Genomic DNA, 21,155 nt, shown 5'->3' on the forward strand with positions numbered 1-21,155 from the left:
TGTTTAGTGCATCCTCAATGATCAGGTCTCCCTCCATTCATACTAATTAGCGTTTCACATTCAACACGGTCTAATCGTCAAGCCATGAAACCTAATGGACAAGACCAAGGTAAAGGCCAGGGCCAATACGAAGATGAGGTCCTTTGAGCAACAGATAATATGGAATGGAAGTGAACGGTAGTTAGTACGTTTTACGCATAAAACTAAGTATTGATGTCATAGTATATTACGGCATACCTTGTAAAGAGGTGTTTTGTAGAGAGCAGTGACAGTTAAGTCAAACTGTATACAATAATCAAGTGGAATTTTAGCGATGAAGAAGCGTAGTGACCAACCAGGTTTATATTATTCGTCATTTCTAGAAGAATAATGATATTTGAACCTAGGCTAAAGTAAGAACATTATGGTTGTGACGGGGCACTTTTCTGCAAAGGAACATAGATGATCGAGTAAAAAAAGTAGTGGTAGTAGGAAGCACAAATGCAAGAAATATCATGGATTTTCAATACTATCGTATATAAAGAAAATTTAAATGCAAAGAACTTATGGCAAATGACTCTCTCATAAATAACAAAGAAAAGAAAAAATGAGGAAATAATGAGAATTATTCTCTCATTTATATGTATATATAATGAGAGGGGCGTGGATATATATACCAATCGATTTGATCATTGTTTATAATATATGTGTGAAGAGTAGAGTAGAATCAAGGATGAAGCAAAGTATACACTATGTTGTAAAGCTTTCGGCCCTGGCCTTCTTCAGTTTTTATTTGCTAAACAAAACAAATAAAGCAAATCATAGAATAAGCAACATTATGTTTGTTCTGCATGTATCCATTAAAAAATTTAAAGAAAATCACAGCCATTTTATTTTATTTTCATTTATTACATATCGTGACATGATGTTGTTTTATTTTTACTCACTTCGAGGTTCTGAGACTTATGTTAAATCAGAGAATTGTGATCTTTATCCGTCTTTATCATGACGTAGCCTGCATGTATACGAAGTTATGACCTTTTAAACTTCCCAAACATGACCTTTTCAAGGCCCATAGTAGGACCCTCGATCAGAAGAGAAAGAATCAAGGCCGAGACGTAGGATAAGACCAGATTGGCAACGAACAGGTAAGACTGAAAGTAAAAAGAAAGATAGGAAAGTTACGAGATGAATTCTAAAGTATAGTAGTAATAAGTGACGATACTTGGCAATTGGATCAAGATTTAATCCTTGTCGTGCTTACGTTTGTTTGTCGCATTGCAACTGTCAGAAAAATTCATCCCGGGAATTCATATATCAACAAAGCGATTGATATGAACAATACTGAATTAATTAATTGACTCGTATCCTTTATAGGTAATTAGAATTTAATGTTGTTTAGATTTGATATGATCATATCTGATATAATTTCAAGTTGACGATTGTATTCGGAGAAGTTTTTCATAACGAAACTTTATACCCATGTACATTGTCATGTATTAACAATCTAAGGGAATTCGAAAAGAATCCCCCAAAATAGTTAAAGAAAGTTTATCAGTTATATTAAAGAACGAAAGGACAATTTTATTTACCATGCTGTATGCAAATTCCCTATATATTTCCTTCCCTTGAATAACAATCAATTAATATGCAGCATTTTACTATAATCATGTATGCTATTATCTGACAGGAAAGGTCTACACCCTGTCGTGGTTTTAATTCTGACCGCTTCTATATTTCATCCATAATTTGCTTGAATTTACTTGGTCTACAAGTACTTAGTCTTTTATATTCCACTACCAGATGGGCTAAATCCATTTGCTGTACTTATAGTCTATTTATACCGGTTGATGTACACAACGCTTGGTTTACATAATACCCATTAAGCCTGCTTCCCATTTATTCTGATGTCAATTTATCCAATTTTCACATCGTCTGCCTATCAATCATACTTCGTCAAATGAAAATTTGGTTCGTAACCAGTTCGTCTAGCCATAAATATTGCGTGGTGGTAGACCAAATAGATCTTGGACGAAATAGGTATTGCCTAACATGAAATTAAACAAAATGGTAAGTAGGTTACCATTTGGAATGAGGGTTTGATGGTAATTAGACCAAACGTCAAGTGGATGAACTGGTTCCAGATGAACTAGGATTGTACCATGCGGGATAGGACGAAACGGGAAATAGGCGAAGAAAATATAGATCAATCGAAAATGAACCATATAACGTGTTTACTAGTTTATACTTACTAAAGTAATATAGCTCATGTGGAACAGGAATGCGTCAGAGTGAACTTTGGTAAAGATAATGATAGGGTGAACCAAGTAAGCACAGTAGGTCAGTCTTGCTAGAGGGATCCAGACCTTCCAACTCAAGATGGAACCGATAGGTCCTAAGAAAAAGAATATTTGATTGGGGAATACGGTTATAGATTATATTCAGTCAGAGGCGTCGATCCTGGGGGCATGGGGGGGGGGGGCGATCGCCCCACCAATGAAAATATGGGGGGGCAAACATATCGTTTTGCCCCCCCCCCAATGATTAAGCTGATGTGTAAAAATAAAATAAGATTGTAATGTTACACAGAAATAAGCAAGCGAGATTGAGATACCAACTCGTTCTTTATTTAAAATTGTGCTCAAAATGTCCGCTTTTTAGATTGGAATATCATATTTTTCAGCTCGCGCTTTGCGCTCGCATTAATTTGTTGGTGAGATATGTGTCTCTATCTCATGAGTCATATATATATGCATACGTACATATATATGTGTGTGTGTGAGTTTGTTTTATTTTGCCTTTGGAAAGTTGATTCAGGATTTTGCCCCCCCCATCTGAAAAATGGATCGACGCCCCTGTATTCAGTTGGTCAAATGCCTTTGAAATACGACTAAAACCATCAGTGATTTTACAAACCGGTTCAAACCTTTTTTCATGTTCTGAAAGCCCGTGATTCACAATATTTGCAAAATTTCAGTTCAAAATCCGTATTATTTAAAGAATAAGAGCATAGGCCTATTTAAATTTCTTTCGAACCGGCTCGACCCCTTCTTTTGATATTACGAACTAGCTCAAACCTTAACCGTGGTTTGGCCACAAAAAAACCAGTGCACACGGTAGGCCTAAACGCATGACTTTACGAAGTGACTCAAACCCCCAATTTTTATGTAAAAATAAGCAGCTTCTGAAATGCAAACATACGCTTCATTCCAAATATTAAAAGAATGAATACAAATTGCGGACAAAATGTTATATATTATCAAAAATAGAATGTATGCTTTAAATTGGTATAAATGTTTGATCTGTTTTCTTTCAAAGCGCGAAGTTATGAGCGTCTGAAAAAATAAAAAACCCAAACTTTGAATGCGATTATCTCGAAATCGTTTTGGAGACCAGCCGAGGTTTGAGCCGGTAATGCTGATGAAAAGAAGGACCGTGAATAAATGATGCATTCAGATTTTAATTTGGTCTTGACTTTAGCTAAGGATATCAGCCAGGATGGTAGCCGATAAGCCTACAGTTAGAATACTCAAATTTCATTGGGGTCAATAGGGTTGGATACATGCAGGCATAGTCATTTTTGCAAATCTGTATAAAACATGACCAAATTGTAATGGCCAAACAATAACAAGGTAAGATCGTTGTCTATGATTGGCAAAAAATGCATCATGTGACGCGGTGCTATTTCGTCTATCATCGTTTCAAGGGTTCTGACTTACAGGGCTTACTTTACCTACTGTATTTCTTCTATCAAACCCTCTGATTGTAATCGTAACCCATGAACTGGATTTATTTGTTGTCCTGGGGCCCGTTTCATACAGGACTTGCAACTGTTGAAACTCAATTTGCCATAATGGCAACTACCGTGGTAATAGGGCTCAGCAGCCAATCAGAATCAAGGTTTCCATGGTAGTTGCCATAATGGCAAAGTTACAACAGTTGTAACTCTTTATGAAACGGGTCCCTGGCCAGCATGCATCAGAGCAGATCGTTTAAATTACAACTTAACTGATTTAGCCAATCAAAATGAGATTAGAGTTACACTAGTGGTCCTGAAATTTAATCGATTAATTCGGGGATAGAGTAATGTCATTGTAATTATCGATAAATGAAATATGGACTACTCTGTATTCGGAGGAAAGTGAAGATCGGCATCACTTACACGGTGCTTTTCATACCCACCCTTCTCTCACCCTGACTGGCCTTGGCCGAGGGGTGGTAAAATAATGCACAAATAATGCATGCAGCCGAGTGCGTTAGTGGAAATGCAGAGTACGCGAGGTTTCTTTAGATATAGGTGCCGCACTGTGCACGAGCCGTTGGCGGCGAGTGTCCAGTGTGCACCATCTGAAGAAACCGAGCTTTCTCTGCATTTACTTTTACACACGACAGAGCAATTGCATTATTTGTTTTATACAATAGCAACACAGAAACAAATTCTTAAAAAAAAATACAGTACAGTTTTTTTTTTGACTTCCCTCGTGACTTCTACCGCACTGGTCTGCTTGAGCGCGCAATGTCAATTTTCGTTGCACACCTTTTTGGACTGCAGTGCAATGCACAAAAAAAGTTGGATGTCATGTGACGCGTATTGGCCAATCGCGATGCTTGAAATAATACACCTATTTTATAATTTACACAGTCATCCTCATGCGCAGTCAATATTTGTATATTATAATAACACTTGGGAAGAAGTGCAACGAATGTACGAGTCTATGCGAATGGTCATATGACAGCATAAGAAATTCTAACAAAAAGAGAACAAAAAATAAAATGGGGGAAGGAAGCAGATAAGTGGATAAATACTTGAAATAATATGAAAGTATATTAACCTCCGTAATTCAGAATACAGGCAAAGATGATCCAACCGATACCAGCTCCCCATGCAACACGAAAGAAGGTGAGGTACATTACGGCTGTGGATTGAGGAACGTCTGTCCTTTGATTCGGGAACCATATTCCATATAGAACAAGCCAGAGGATTGTTAGTGCCACTGCCCAACCAGCGAGCATCACCGGCTAAAGTTGATGACAGAAACACAGTTATGGTAGACTACACTTTTCACACAGGCAAGATGGAATGGTGATCAGTGTCAAACAAAAGACTGTGAGTTTAGATCGCCAACTAAAATGGGGCATTGATAAGGTATCGATACGTAGTTTGTCCACTATCATATATAGTAATCTAGTTTTATTACCGAAGCACTAAATAATAACAATTGAAAAACAAAGTTGAAAATATTCAAAAATAAAGATAGACCAGCGGGAAATATTAAGAATTTATTATCCCTTTCAATGGTCAAGTTAATTTGAATATTTCACATCACGGAAATTACAGAGTACATCATGTCAAGAGCTTGAGTTGCACTAAAGTTTCCATCCCCCTACCTTCCCAGTTTAAAATGTCCCTGCGTCAATAAGAATGTATAGGCTAATTGTCCTGAGATAATTGCTGTTGAAAAAAAACATAAGTGTGAAACTATATTAAGCTTACAGGATTGACCTTGAGCTGTTTCCCCTTGAGCTTGAAAATCGCATAAGCTACTATCATGCCGACAAGATACGGTGGAATTCTGGTATAGGGTTTAGGGTAGATGACATCTTCATTTCCCGGTTCTGGGACATTGTCCGTATAGCGTCTGAAAGCGTTAGCATTAAAAAAGAAGAAGAATAAGATAAATTTCATGAAAATTAAGTTCATTATGATACCAACCCACCACCCCAAAATATGAGGGTTTCTAAGTTTTGAACAAATTTAGATGAGGCGAGAGTTTGAACGTATATTGTGACAACAATACCGGTGACAACACTGAGTTAATAATCTACAATGGGCCACTCTTGTGATTGAATAATAGGACTACCATGATTCGTTTCTGAAAAATCTTTGAAATATCAAAAGTATGAAAATCATTTAAAGGTGTGTATAAGGACCCAAGTCCTTAAAGTGAATCTTTATCCATTAGGAGAATTCAGGACAGTATGGTTACAAATCATTTTATCCAAAAATCCTCATTATCATACTGAAATAAAACCTCTTTTCAGGACATGGGTAATCATTCTGAAGTATCTCCATGATTATCCTGCAGCAAACTACTTTGATCCACACTTACTCTTGTGCATTTATGGTAAATCCATAGTACCAGTTGATTCCAAAGAGCGATGATAGAGATACCATCATAACTGAAGCAACCAAGCAAAGGCCCGCTTTTCCATTCCTGAAAAAAAGTAGATTACTGTGTTAATGATCAAATTTGGTTGATTCCCCTTTAATCGTTTGCCACTTGAAGCTTAGTTTTGAGCACTCATTCGATTTCATATGAAAAAATACTTTAGAATAATCATCAGAAATAATGTTTAACATTGGACAACAGAATTAAGGAACGCCGAAAGAGCTATCTTGATCCAAAAGAATTAATTAATAAATATGAACTGAATATTTGCCCCCCCCCCTTGAATTTAAAATGATGCTCCTTGTTACATAATTTATTTTTCTTAAACCGGAATCTTGTGTCAGCAAAATTCCCCACATCCAAAAGAAAAAAGAGGTATGTTGTGAGTTAGATAGAAAGCAGATGAATATAAACATTATTTTATTGTCAAGAATTACCTACTTGTAAAGAACGATGATGATGAAAGGACTGATAATGAAGAACTGCATATCATTTGCTAGATACCATGACCATCCCATACACTATTAAAGGGTAAATAAAGAAAAGTGTTGTTCCAGTTTATAATTTAGATGATCGCATTTGAAAGGTGTGGTATTGTTGATGATTGTGGTTATTAAAAACATTATACGGGTAAAGTCACTCGGGCTTTTTTTTTCACTCAATGTGGAAAACTTCAGCAGGCCTATCATAACCCATTATGAAAAAAATATACAAAAAATATCAAAGGGGAAGCTCACTCTGAAGAATAGTTTGTTGTAAAAATAGCAATGAAAAATATTAGTGAAAGTATATGAAAATCCATTAAAGATTAAGAAAGTTATTAGATTTTTTAGTTTGAATTTGTGGCGTCATAAAGGAGCATCTGCCCCATATGCTATGTAATATAAAGGGCATGAATTCCTTCTCTTATGGATCCTGATCACTTACTTCCGTTTTCTCTTTATGATCGGGTGTGAAATAATTTGTCTGTTGCTATAAAAAAGTGCAGTAAAAACCATTTTCTGAAAAAATGCCATTTTATTTATTTTTTACCATTCGCTATGTCGAAATTCTGCTTGCATATGACGCCATAAATCACACAATTAACAGATTAAGATTCTAATAACTTGTATGGATTTTTTCAAAGCTTCTGCAATAAAAAGTTTTATATTTTGTCTGTTATTTTTACAATAAACCTTTTGTCAAGGTAAACTTCCCCTTTAAGCTTAATGTAAAATGGGAATATCATTGGAAGTTTGACTGGCAATCAGTATGTGTTTTTTTTCCAAGGGGCGAATGATCTGTTCGTTATCCGTTCATTGGGTATGAAAAAAAAAAGATTTGTCCCAGTTGGTACTCTCAAACTGGTTGATTTATGCGTGCACCGTCACTTCACCATTATTGACAGGAAGTAGAAAGAAAATGGCTCTTCATCAATTCGGTGTCTTAGACTTGGCGAAAACTCCGAATATTTTTTCGGTTTTATCCCTTGCAGAACTTTGCATGATCAGTATATCATTGAGCTTGAACATTTCTGCTCAGGTAAATTAGCGAAACACCTGTCTCTTACTTCGGAATAATTTTGCATATAATTATATGATTATACTGACCGATTCATCCATATCGTTTGGCCATGGATATAGGTTATTGATATAAAGCGGATGGGTCCACCACAGCCGGCGACATGCATCCTTTATGTATTCAGAGAAAAAGTCTGTAGACCATCCGAGACCGAAGTGGGGCTTTAGAAGGGCAAAGATACCCATGGTTGCCATGTAAACCGGTGTCAGACGCCACCAGCGGTGGAAATAAAACAAGGACCAGAAACCTGCCCATTGCGTAGTGCTTCTTTTGCGGACACTGTCAATCTGTCGCAGAGTCAAGTAAGTGACTAAGAAACCACTAGAAAGTAGTGTAAAAAAATGAGGTTATTTATTAAGTGTAACGGGAACATTGATTTATAAAAAAACATAGCTATTCATTTCGCTCTTCTGAAAAATAAATTTAAAGACCCTTGAACAGAAGAATAGAATCGCCAAGAATGACTATTAAAATAAAAAGCTCAACAAGAACAACAATTTCTGGGAGGATTCCCATTTGAATTTCATTTATATAGATAATATCATACCAAGGATATATCACTCTTAATATCTCCTTGATTATACTGTAAACAGAAATTAACATTTCAGAATCATTACAGACCTGTTTATTCATGTACCAATGCCACAACCATATGTTACCTAAGTCTCTTCAAGATTGCTTTAAAATGAATAATTTGTATCCCTCATTTCAAACTAGAAATGGCAACAGTTACCACCATCCTTTGCTATGCATAGCTTTACCTAGACGATCTGTTTTTTGGACCACTCTTTTGGAACTCATTACCTAATTCTGTTAAATTATCAAAATCTTTAAATCAATTTAAACGTGCATGTCTTCAAAACAAAACACTTATAAACACGGCTTTCTATTTATTGTAATGATTTGTTTTCACCCCACCCCTCCTTTCTCTTATACTTATTTGTAATAATGTTATGATTATGATTATATTGTTATTGTTTATTTTACATGTATTAATATGATTTATTATTACTTTGGGGCCAATTTATGCAAGCATTTGTGCTTTCTTTGACCCCTCCACGTGTAATATATCTCTTAATAATGTGGAAATAAAATTTGAATTGAATTGAACATTGATAGACTATAGCAACTAGTTTACACCGCGTGCCTGCATTTAATGGGTTAATTGTGGAGTCATAAAACAATCAATATGTATAAACAAAGACATAATACAATAATATAAGTGATTACTTTGGTCATCTCTTCGTTCGTTAAGACAACTACCGATAATACTGTATACCCACCTCAAGACAAAGAATGTATCTACAGAGACCGATGAATTGATAATAGCTAGGAACCCCAAGCTTGCTGTTATTTCAAAAGTTTCCATTGGATTGTCTGAAAAAGACGTAAAATAAATACACTGTTGGTCATAAAGGTGGAATGACATATTTTTGAATAAAAATCGACAGTTTTGTTGGTATTTGACTAAAGGCTACGCGTAGACAAAATGGTAACTGAGTGATTACATAATGTTTCCCAATTACACAGGTGACATTATAACATGATAAATTTGGATTATGTAATAAATATTGTTGCAGACTATAAAAGCCTATGTATATGATATTCTGTCCCTTTCCCTGATTTAGCACTGTGTATAAGAAGGTTGCATTTTTTCGAGTTGCTTGTACCGTTTGAAATAAAAATCGGTAGAGACGCTCCCTGGACTATGCCTGGTCCAACGGCAACAGCAGCACGCGAGAGAGTGGTAGCACTGCGACAGGAGGGCTACAAGCAGACTGATATCGCAGAAGTCCTAGGGATATCACAGAGTGCAGTCTCTAAGATCCTGAAACGTCAACGTGAGGCGGGGAATGTGCGGCCACAGAAAACTCCAGGACGTCCCAGATTGACCACAAGAACAGATGATCGCCAACTGTTGAATTTCAGCCGCAGAAACCGGAAATTGCTCAGGAGCCGTCTTCGTCGCTTGTGGAAGAGATATCATGGGAACAACGTTACCCGGCCAACCGTCAATAGCAGATTGCTCTAACCATGGACCTATTCCGTAAAAAATCCATGCTCCAACATGGTTACCGAGCACGACGGTTGACCAAATGTTCACGCCTCTCTGTTCGCCACAGAGTAGCTCGTCTTCTTTTAGAGCAGCAATGGCAGAATAAAAAGAGGTGTTTTGGTTCGCACCAAGCTCATTAATAATGCAAAAACCCTATAGTCATGAATATCACTTGGATAAAAGAAGCTACTTTTTCAGGGCTTGCCAACTGACTGGCTAGGGAGCACAGAAGGCTTCATCCAGGACGTTTGCAACATGTGGTCTTCACGGACGAGAGCCGGTTCATACTTGACCGAAAGGATGGGAGACAACGAGTTCGTCGATTAGCAGGGGAAAACCTTCGCGATGAATATTTTCACGAGACGACTCAAGGCGGAGGCGGCTCAGTGATATGGGCCGGCATCCATTATGGTGGGACAACGCCACTGGTGGTTCCGGACGGAAACGTCAACGCCGACGCTTACAGGGATATATTGGAGTTCATGCACTGTCTTTCATATGCAAGACGAGTGTATGGGCACAATAATTCCGACTGCAGGATGACAACGCAGCGCACAGGGCCGCTGCAGTAAGGGAATTCCTGGAGGCAGAGGGCGTCGTACATGGCCAGCTTGTTCGCCGGATATGAACCCCATAGAGCATGTATGGTCAAGGGCGCCGGAAGCGGGGGGGGGGGGGGGGCAGGGGGGGCACTTGCCCCCCAAAGAAAATTTTTTTTGGGGGGGCAAAACGAGATTTTGCCCCCCCAATGTGCCCCCCTAAAAGTAGAAAAATGATATTATTTAAGGACAAAAGTAAACGATGACGGCACTTTTCTGCCTAAGAATTGTCATTTCTTTTGTCAAAAATGAAAAAATTTCGCCCCTGACGGAGCAACTACACATCAAAGTAAGCCTTGCGTCTTTTGACGAACATGTCCCTCTGTGAAACATACCTTTGATAAGCCCCTTTTCCATCTTATTACAGTGTGATAACGTTTAACCTTTTAATGAATACATTTCAGACTAAAACCGAATGGCAAATTGAAAGTGGTTCACCAATGCATGCTGGCTGTGCATGTCGGCTATAACAAACGCGCGGTCGCCCAGAAACGCTCAGACCGGGGTGGTGTTTCATCAATATTTTCGTCCGACAAGTTGTAAGATCTGACAACTTTCCTGTATTCTGATTGGTTGAGAAGCATTGTTACCATAGTAACTGTTGGATAAAACAGGGGAGCGTTTCATGAAAGGACTTGTCGGACGTTTTATCCGACAAGTCCCATTTTATCCGACAGTTACCATAGTAACAGTGCCTCACAGCCAATCAGAGTCAGAGAAAGATGTCAGATCTGACAACTTGTCGGACAAAAATGTTGATGAAACACTCCCCAGGACTCGTCGGATAAAACGTCCTACAAGTCCTTTCATGAAACGCTCCCCGGACCCGATATCACCAACGCGCGTGAATGCTAGTTACTCGAGCAACATATGGAATCTGAAAATAGCTGTAAAACCGAAAAGTTTAAAGAGTTATAAAGGATTGAGTAGTTGCTTATTGGATAAATGAGAAGATGCTCGCTTGAGTCGGCGAATGGAGTGCAGAGCAGGAGTACTCATTTATCAACTAATCAAGCCTCTTCAAGTCTTCAACCTTTTCTGGTTTACTGTCTTTATCAGGACTACGCTCATTTGAACAAAAAATAACTCGACTATCAACTGTCTACTTCCTCCTGTCAATTTCACTTCTTCCTCTATCCACTTTTTCGAAAACTCCACATGGTGTACCGTCAACCACATCCGCTGTTGGAATGTAATTGTTTTCTTCTAAATAATGTTACATAATGTACATTATGAACTGCCGTAGTTTGTTAATTCATGATTATTTCCAAATGAATATTTCCTGGAATTTGATATTCATTATTTCCTAGTTATGTTCACAATTTCCCCAGAAAATATGTAAAGAAAAAAGAACATTTTGAAGGGGTCATCCAAAAGTGCTTCCCAGCCATACAAAACATGCCAAATGAAACGCATGAATCGAGTAATGTTTTAAACTTTCAGAAAAGTTTTTAATTGTTAGACAATAATTTAGCAGGTCATATTTCTTTTTCCTCCAGTTACAAAATATGAAACGTTTTGCCTATGCATGGATAATCAGGGACTCTCGATCTCCAATGCTGAGGTCAGAAATGATTTAAATAGAATGGGGATTTATTAAAAGCGCTTATCGTCGTCTGCCACGTCAGAACAGTATGACATTTTGAATTTAAAAAAAGACATTCATTAGAATGTATTTTGTTTCTGTTGTTACGCTTCTTCTGCTTAATACACTCCTTGAAACTTATGATAACTGTGCTCTCTCGCGTCGTCTGTGTATGTAAATGTACATAAATAAATATTTCTGAAAGGATATTGCATGAAAAATGTAATTGCTAGTATTTTGAGTCAATATAAGCGTATTAGGTAATTTAATTGATCAGACACGAAAACCACATTTCGAATTAAGCGATCGTTTTGCGCGTAGATTTCATAGGTTCTCATAAACTCTGAGTATAGTCTTTCGTAGTGAATTCTATGTTTAATTCTCAAGAAATTTATTTTTGAATTCTCTTAGAAACGTAACTTTTAAACTACATTTTTACACAAAGTCCTTACCGTGGGGGGGGGGTTCCCACGCCCTCTCCCGCTCGATCGCTTCGGTATCTCATGCTGTCAAAAATATTGTGCCCCCTTCGGGATTTTGCCCCCCCAAAACTGAAAGTGTTCCGGCGCGCCTGGTATGGGATGCCCTAGGGCCTAGCCATCAACGACAGAGAGGTCATTCCTCAAAATCTGCAGGGGTTGGCAGATGCTCTGAGGGAAGAATGGGACGCTATGCCTGTTGGCGGCATCAACAAGCTAGTGGACAGCATGCCACGACGTCTGCATGCGCTGGTTCGTGCCAGGTGTAGATCTACCCGATACTAGTGACTGAGTAAGAACAATGACTCAAGTTTGATGCAAATTTGTCCATGAAATCACCAAAAAAAAAAAGAAGTCATCTGGAAAACTGAGAGAGATTGAAAATAAATATCTCATGATCCTTTAATTTACTGTATATTGTCGTCACTGTTGCTCTATGCTCATGACATCCATCGCTTAGGATATAAACTTGTAAAATGTCAGTCAAACTTGTGTAAAAGGCAGAATAATAAAGTAAAGTGGTTATCATGCACCGTAAATGCCATATTCAAATCATGTTGTTCACCAAATGCTGTGAAAATTTGTTGAAAAAAATATTCCACCTTTATGACCAACATGCAGTGTATATCAAATCCCTTGTTAAAAAAAGTGCTTGCCTCTTTCATCTTTCAGTACCAATGGTAGGAATTTCATCCGGTACAAAGTTGTGCTAGAGCTAGTGGTAAGAGGTGAGGAATTTGAATCAAATCTTTATAGTGGGAGTATTTTCACTATCACTTCATTTCTACTTGTTAAATTGCACCTTGTTGCGCAAGTTCCTTTCATGCTATTTAACATGTTTAAGTTTAAATAAGTACAAGACAGTACATAACTTTTTATTGAGATAACATCTCAAATATTCTTTTTAGAAATGATTTATACATAAAGACACACCAAAACAGGGCAATTTACCCATTTTACTTTCACAATACAACACATATTTTCATGAAAAACACCTTAGACCGAAGTTACATCCATAAAGTAACTTACGCATAAAATGTAATTTTTTTACCTCCATCATATCCATTAACTAACACATTTGTTAAATGTAATGAATTGGTAAAAAAAAATCCATGAGTGAATGCACATCATAGACAAAATACGTTGGTATTACAGTGATAAAGAATACCCCCCCCCCCCCCTCTGCAGTATGAATTAGAACTGTTATTACTTATTGAATACTGCTTGATGTAAGTGAATTCCTGCTCTACTAAATTTTATTACATGAAATAGTTATTAGTGCAGTGAATGTTGTTTGTAGATGAATTTCTTACGGAGTCGGCCAATGTAGAACGCGGCAGAGTGACCAAGAATCACCCAGAACATACTGAGAACCCTGAGTCCGTTCAAGACTCCCAGGTTGTTGTTCCTCTTCTTGGCACTGAGGAGTTTATTGCAATTATTTATCGCAGAAAAGGACATCATGACTGCATGAAGAACAGCTGAAAAGTAAAGAATAAAGACAAGATATCCCATATACGATGAACCTTTTACACATGGTGATACCATGGAGCTATTGATAGCTCTATATGGTGATACAGTTATTGAAGATAAATTCCAGTATTGGTAACGATCTCAAAATGACTGTTTACAGAATCTAATATAATGACCACCCAAGTGTCTGTTTGTATGAATAAAAATATGTGCCAAAGGATTCTGGAAGAAATTGTGTAATTGCTGAGAAATAAGCAAAATAAGCGCGGATTCGGTCACTTCCGTCGGGTCTTTATTCAAACAATAATAATACACTGTCCCACGTGTGCCTATCTGTGTTGGTGATCTTCAGTGTGAACATTTTTCAGCGTAGATTTCAAGATTTCACAAATTTCAGTTTATGTAACTTTACCAGATCTAGATCCTCGATGATATACTGACAATTAAGCCTGGTTTTACAGACTTTCTCATGAAATCAGTGTTTACTGCAACTACTGGCATTTCTCTTTTTAAGAAGCGATGAAAGAATGAAGGTAACATTTACACCCGGTACGGTCAAATGGACCGAGATAATTTGGATTTGTATAATTCAAGTAAAATAATAATAATCATAATAATAGATGCTGATATAGCGCATAATATTCTACAGAATCTCTTTGCGCTTTACAAAGGAGGTAATTAAGTCCAATACAGGTATACTTATAGAATAAAATATATAAATACTAAATGAAAGATTAACAAAACATTGCAACATACCTATCCTAAACCAAATAATCTAACATGAGATTCCTAAGCAGCCCCTCGTCCTCACACATAACGCCTACTTCTTTTGTGTGTCTGGGTTTTTTCCCCGAACTATGTTTTAATAAAACGCCGCCGATAAATGAACATTCAATAGGAAAATTGAATTCGATATATATCTAACAAAAGCTTGATGTTTTTACAGATGCAAAGCCGCAACTTTTATTAAAAACACGGCTTTAGCTCGAGCTATAAATTTATCAGCGGGGCTCAGTACAAGTTCGGGAATTATTCACACCGGTCCAGGATATAATAAGGAATGAGCACTAACAAACAACCATGTAAACAAGTGAATGGTGACACTTACCCCACCCAGTGATTCTTGATCTTTTATGGATTTGAGAAAATGAGCTTGTATTCTCCATCTTCACCTCCAGAGCCGGTGATTTTTCTTTTACCGCATCCTCGACATCCTTTTCCTCTCCGAAGTCGTACCCCTCGTTGACCTTCGCTCCTTCCATACTTTCACCATCCACCCCATCGGAAACATCAAGGGTTGCATCCAAGGCGCTATCGACCGAGGTCGTTGCTATATCAGACCCTTGGTCATCTTTAATTTTGTTGTTACGTATGTTTTCATAGTCGTTCTCTGTTGCGCTCTTTGATTTCTCTTGCATGCCGTTGTTATCTACCATCTCTTCCGTGTGATGGCACATCTTACGTAAGACTTTTTGTTGGAGAAATAGGTCGTACAGGGATCCGCATAGGACCATAAACGCGAAGAAAGCAAGACAAGCTCTGATTTAAAAAAAAATAAAACGTTGAATATGAAATATTAATCGAGGTGATGAAAAATGATGCATATTATTTTTTTTCTAAGATAGGTCTTCCTCTCTCCATAGACTCCATACCCAAATGTCAAAATACTTCCAGAAACTCCTTATTATTTGAAATGGATGGAAACACTTGCAAGACATCAACATACATACATTCTTATCGAGGAAGACCATGTGGATCTTATCTAATATAATTTTAGTGTTGGCCTTACGTAAATCCGATGTCGGCTGCACTCCATGGAGTCGGTTCTGTGCAGTCTATGTAAGCAAATGTCTCTGAACCATCGATTAATAACACTGCAAAAAACATAAAAACATAAAATACAAGTGATAACAACTATTACAAGATTTAACTGAGACTTTGAAAGGTAACCAATTAACTGATTGTTGAATTTCCCTCACGACGAAATGCTGGTGTTACATTCGAAATAATTAGTGATCCATACGTCTAGATGTACTAGATGCACATAGCCAAACGGGATCCTGTATATACCTGTATATCTATACCTGTATACCTATATACCTGTATATACAGACTCAAATCTATTATTTTGGGCAAGGTCGGACTCTCTTTGGGAATAAACTATGCTAAGTTCTTTGGTTATATGATTTCTTGGGAAAGGCGAGGACAGGGCAAATTAAGCGAGAACAAACAACCCAAAGGCTCTCTTATATCTTTTTTTTCTACGTGAGAATACAAGACAAATTAGACTTATAAGCAACAGACTTTCAGCAGGGAGTGTCACTCTTCTTACATGGGAATATCAAGACTGTCCATTTCTGTTAGAATTTTGGCATAACCTTTACTTACATAGCCAAAACAAGATGTTGAGATCTGTCTCTGAACATGTATCTGGTACACAGAATCCCAGTCCAAAAAACTGCAAATATTGCAATAATACAGCAAACAGTAAATTCAAGACAAAAATGAGGAATATGATTATTTCTACACCTACATTGGAAAGGAAATGGGAAGGACTATGGGATTATGGAAGATAGATTGCATAACGGTGAAGTGAAATCAGTCAGCGTACAAAAGCTTTCAATTGGGTCGATTCCTTTTAAGATGCACTTTTCATATTTTATTAAAAGAAAAAAAAACTTAAGTTGGAAAGGGGGATAGGCCTAATGAATGAACATGCAGTTTGCATTTCATGTTCTGTTCTGCTCAGGTGGGCTCCAGCGGGCGTTTTATCAATATTTTCATCATTCCTTGATTATGATTGACTAAGAAGTACTTTTACTATGGTAACTGTCGGAAAAAACGAGACTCGTCGGATCAAGTTCTTTGATGAAACGCTCCCCGGATTTTTTTTATCGTGCAATCGGATTGCATGAATCAGGCTGGGGTGGAATAGATTCATCTCCAAGGATGACATACGACAGATTTTATAATGACCAAAGCTGAGAAAATCAAGCGGGAATCAAGTGAATCCTGACTGGTCACAGACAGACAAAGTCCGGGACGTTGATTAGTTGAATGTTATGAATATCACGCATCTTTTATTATCTCTTCTATCATTATTTGCGGTTATAATCAATATCATCATAAGTGTCTTTGTTATTATTTTAATCATTATAATTATTATGATCATCAACGTACCTTAATTAAAATCACAGTGATTTCGTTTATTATGAACCGAGAGGATTATGATGCGGGCCCGTTTTTGGTCGAGTGCCCCCCCCCCCCGGGATGCGGGGTCATAGAAACGTGATCAACAAGCCTCTCAATAATCAATACTTACGCCATCAATCGTCGTTGAGTAACAGTACTGGCCACTAAATGGTGGATTTTGTGAAGTTTTGTTTTCCTTTACAGATTGGCACAACCACATATTACCGGGATCTCTGAAGAGAAAGGTATAAAACGCACTCTCATCCAATTTTCCACGTGATGTCCACACTATATGAGAGACGGAGAAAAAGAAAAACATATGGAGAGGTGGAATTCGAAATTGTTTTCTTTTGTACCCTTAAAATGTGGCTGCAAAGAACAAAAATGGACATAGGGTAGTACATTTTCAAAGTAAACAAAATATATTGACAACTAAAAATGAAAAAGACACATTTTTTCAGATATAGGATACTCACTTTTCGAAGCGTATTCAACTTTGAGCAATACATGTAGGGATAATTTAAGAAGGTCCTGCATACAAGTAGCCATAACCATGGTAACTGGTGTCTCTGGTGTGCCAGGGAAGGACTGGTTATTAAACACGTAGAATTGATCTCCATTCTCAGTCTCTTGTAGTGTGCCCTGGTATCTGAGGTCCGAAAGTTTTTCATAGAGCAACTAAAAAAAATCGAGTAGATATATTTCACTCCAACAGTAAGCTTACAACTGCATTGTATTTATATCAGTTAAGGAAACTCCATTTCCCTCACTATTGAAAGGTAATGGTACGTAAAAAAATCATTTCAACCAATATTGACCCCCGCCCCCCCCCCCCCTCGACAGAATCATCTTACCTTTGCAGATTCTTGATTATTTCCAATGATCTCAATAACGTTATTTAAATCTAGACCTCTGTTAGCAAACATCGTCTTCAGATCGTCCAGCCCATGCTTGCCTGTAATTCAAGAAATGAAATGAATGGCTCTAAAATAATAACAAATACAGACATTTTAGAATTGCGACCAAATACTATTTTGTCAGGGATACCCATTCGTGTGAAATTGTCATTTGTATACTCAATCAATCTATACTCATTTATACTCAATTTCAATCTTTGTATAACACTTAAAGAAGCCAATTTTCACTTCTCTTTCATTCGTTATTTAAGACTTGAGTAGATTACAAGTGGAATGCCTCTGGCCGTCTCACCTGCATGCATCACGCGATTCAACATAACAGCTGTGCTGACTTTGAAAACTACTATAACTCGCACAAGATGTTCAGTGATACTTGGTTATACTCTTATTTCCACGTTTTATGAACCAGGCCAATACACTTACAGAGATAGGATGGTAAAAAGTAATTCAACAAATACCCCCAATGTGGCCAGAGTTTAATGACCTCACATGACCTTTGCCCTTGATCATGTGACCTGAAACTTGCACAGGATATTCAGTGATACTTGATTACTCTTATGTCCAAGTTTCAAAAGTCAGATTAATAAACTTGCAAAGTTTTGATGGTAATTCATTAGATACCCCCATATGGCAAAAGTTCATTGACCTTTGACCCTGGTCATGTGACCTAAAATGCGCACAGGATGTTCAGTGATACTTGATTACTATTATGTCCAAGTTTTATGAGCTAGACCAACATACTTTCAAAGTTATGATGGTAATTCAACAACTACCCCCATCTGGCCAAAGTTCATTTACCCTAAATGACCTTTGTCCTTAATCATGTGACCTGAAACTTGCACAGGACGTTCAGTGATACTTGATTACTATCATGTCCACGTTTAATGAACTAGGTCCATATATTTTCTAAATTATGATTACATTTCAAAAACTTAACCTTAACCTAAAGATTTTGATGTTCATTCCCCCAACATGGTCTAAGTTCATTGACCCGAAATGACCTTTGACCTTGGTCATGTGACATAAAACTCTAGTAGGATGTTCAGTAATACTTGATTAACCTTATGGCCAAGTTTCATGAACTAGGTACATATACTTTCTAACATGTCTAAGTTATGATGTCATTTCGAAGACTTAACCTTGGCGCGCCGTCGTCGGAAAAGCGGCGCCTATCATGCCTTTAGTCTCACTCTGCTATGCAGGTGAGACAAAAAAACGGTACAGATTTGAAAAGTCTATAAAATTTTTGTTTCAAATTATGATCTCTATATTTTTGGTGTCAATGGGTGCTCTTGGGTCTTATCCTTCAAATGTTATTTTTTTTAAATAGCTTCGTTCATGCTTGAGCGAACACGGAATGTTTTTGTCTGGGGTTAAAAAGGAGGCTTGCGCCAACATTGGCCAAAATGGCATCAAATGATAAATATGATGGTCGGACTTCTTGATAATCAGCAGGCTTCCTCTTAACCTTTTCATTATCTTTGACATAATTTTCGAATTATGCGGTCAAATTTCATTTCCAAATCTACTTATTTGCTTGAATATTTCTGTTGTTCCTTTTTTAATATGTTCTCTTCTAGGTTTGAATTTTCCTTCTTTAGGCAAGAACAAGTTTTTTACACCGAAGTTAGTGAGAGCGTGTTTTTTTTCAAGTCCTTTCATTGTGTGCTACAAAGGTTATGGTGCCTTTGAACAGTGGCATACTGATGGCTGGGGGCTCGGGGTGCTCCCCCCCCCCATTAAAAAAAAATCATGACCAAGAAAAAAAAAGGTGGAAAGAAAAATAGCAGAAAACATAGAAAGTGAATTATGATATCATTTTCTGAATATTATGTCAAGATCACAAAATTTGATATTTTAATGAAATGTGGACATTTTTGCTTGCTCGCTTCACAACTTTTTGATACATTTTACCCGATCTGCCAAATCTTGTCCCTTCAAAATTGACTCAATACACCATTGCCATTGAAAGACATGAGTCCTTTCCTGTTTGTCGTGTCAAGCACATAATTAAATTTGGTGAAGGATTCAATAACCCCCCTTGAAAATAGAATTCATGTCTTTTATAGGTACCATAACACAATTTGTTTCACATAATAAACAGATTTTAATAATTACAGATCTCCCAATTAATAATACAAATCTTTTTGCTTGGGTTGACAAAAAGTCTTCTTTTCTTACTTATGAAGGAAAATACAAAGGTAAAAGAAGTTTGAATGAAAAACAAAATAATTCAGGTAAATACATAAATTTATAAATGAAATTTGACAGCATTATTCGAAAATTATGGCCAAGAAAATGAAAAGAGAAAGAGAAAGTCTGCTGATTAGCCAAAAGTCTAATCGTCAAATTTTTCATTTCCGCCATTTTGGCGCAATCCTCTTATTGAACCCCCGACAAAAACGTCCCGTGTTCGCTCAAGCATAAACAAAATTTATTTTTAAATAGCATTTCAAAGAAAAGATCTCCGAGCATCTATTAACGTCAAAATATAGATATAACATTTTGAAACAATTTTTTATAGACTTTTTTCAAAACTGACCCGTTTTTTTTATATACGCACTGTATAGATAGGAAATCTAAGAGAAGCGAAAATGATCGACGGCGCAATAGGGTGTTCGGAAATGGGGTGGTTACATATACCCAAAACAGCCCCTCTTTAATAATTGGACCCCCCTAATGAAATGAAATATCTTTTCTTTTCTTTTTTTTTGGGGGGGTGGGCTTTTCCAATTTATTGGGGGTACGAAAGAACTTGAAATTTGTGGTTAAGACTTTTTTTTTGCTCGTCAACATTTCATTAAACTTGACCCCCCACCCCTTAAAAAATCATACTTACGCTACTGTTTCCCTCTAACTTGGGTCTTTGAGCGACAGCTCGGTTGGTAAAGCGGGGGTTTCGGATTCTGGTGACCCGGGTTAGATTCCCACTTGGTGCGCTATTGCCCCTTGTTAAGGCATTGATCCTTCCAGATCCCTCTAAGAGGACCTTAAACCGTCGGTCCTCTGGTTGGCTGCTTGCTTACATGCATTCATGCTTTCTTAGCAATCAGGTAAAAAAAAAGCATTCACCATTTACCACTGTACTCACTTTTTGTTATTGCTGTGATGTATTCATCTGCATAGGGATCCAACCCCGCATGGA

General features: G+C 37.3%; 1 protein-coding gene across 1 annotated transcript; it reads right to left on the minus strand.

The window, feature by feature from the left end:
• Nucleotides 1–988: 988 nt before the first annotated feature.
• On the minus strand, nt 989–18,106 carry LOC121424739 (nose resistant to fluoxetine protein 6-like). The gene is made up of 15 exons (XM_041620500.1): nt 17,948–18,106; nt 17,570–17,771; nt 17,224–17,381; nt 16,290–16,359; nt 15,691–15,775; nt 15,010–15,440; nt 13,742–13,909; nt 8,993–9,086; nt 7,739–8,030; nt 6,591–6,670; nt 6,090–6,194; nt 5,474–5,618; nt 4,812–4,998; nt 2,232–2,374; nt 989–1,133 (listed from the first exon to the last, which is right to left on the minus strand). Exons 1-15 carry the CDS (start codon nt 18,017–18,019, stop codon nt 1,011–1,013), a joined length of 2,355 nt encoding a protein of 784 aa, XP_041476434.1. The 5' UTR covers nt 18,020–18,106; the 3' UTR covers nt 989–1,010.
• Nucleotides 18,107–21,155: the final 3,049 nt, after the last annotated feature.

The sequence above is a fragment of the Lytechinus variegatus genome, chromosome 12 (genome assembly GCF_018143015.1).
Source record: "Lytechinus variegatus isolate NC3 chromosome 12, Lvar_3.0, whole genome shotgun sequence".
NCBI lineage: Eukaryota > Metazoa > Echinodermata > Echinoidea > Temnopleuroida > Toxopneustidae > Lytechinus > Lytechinus variegatus.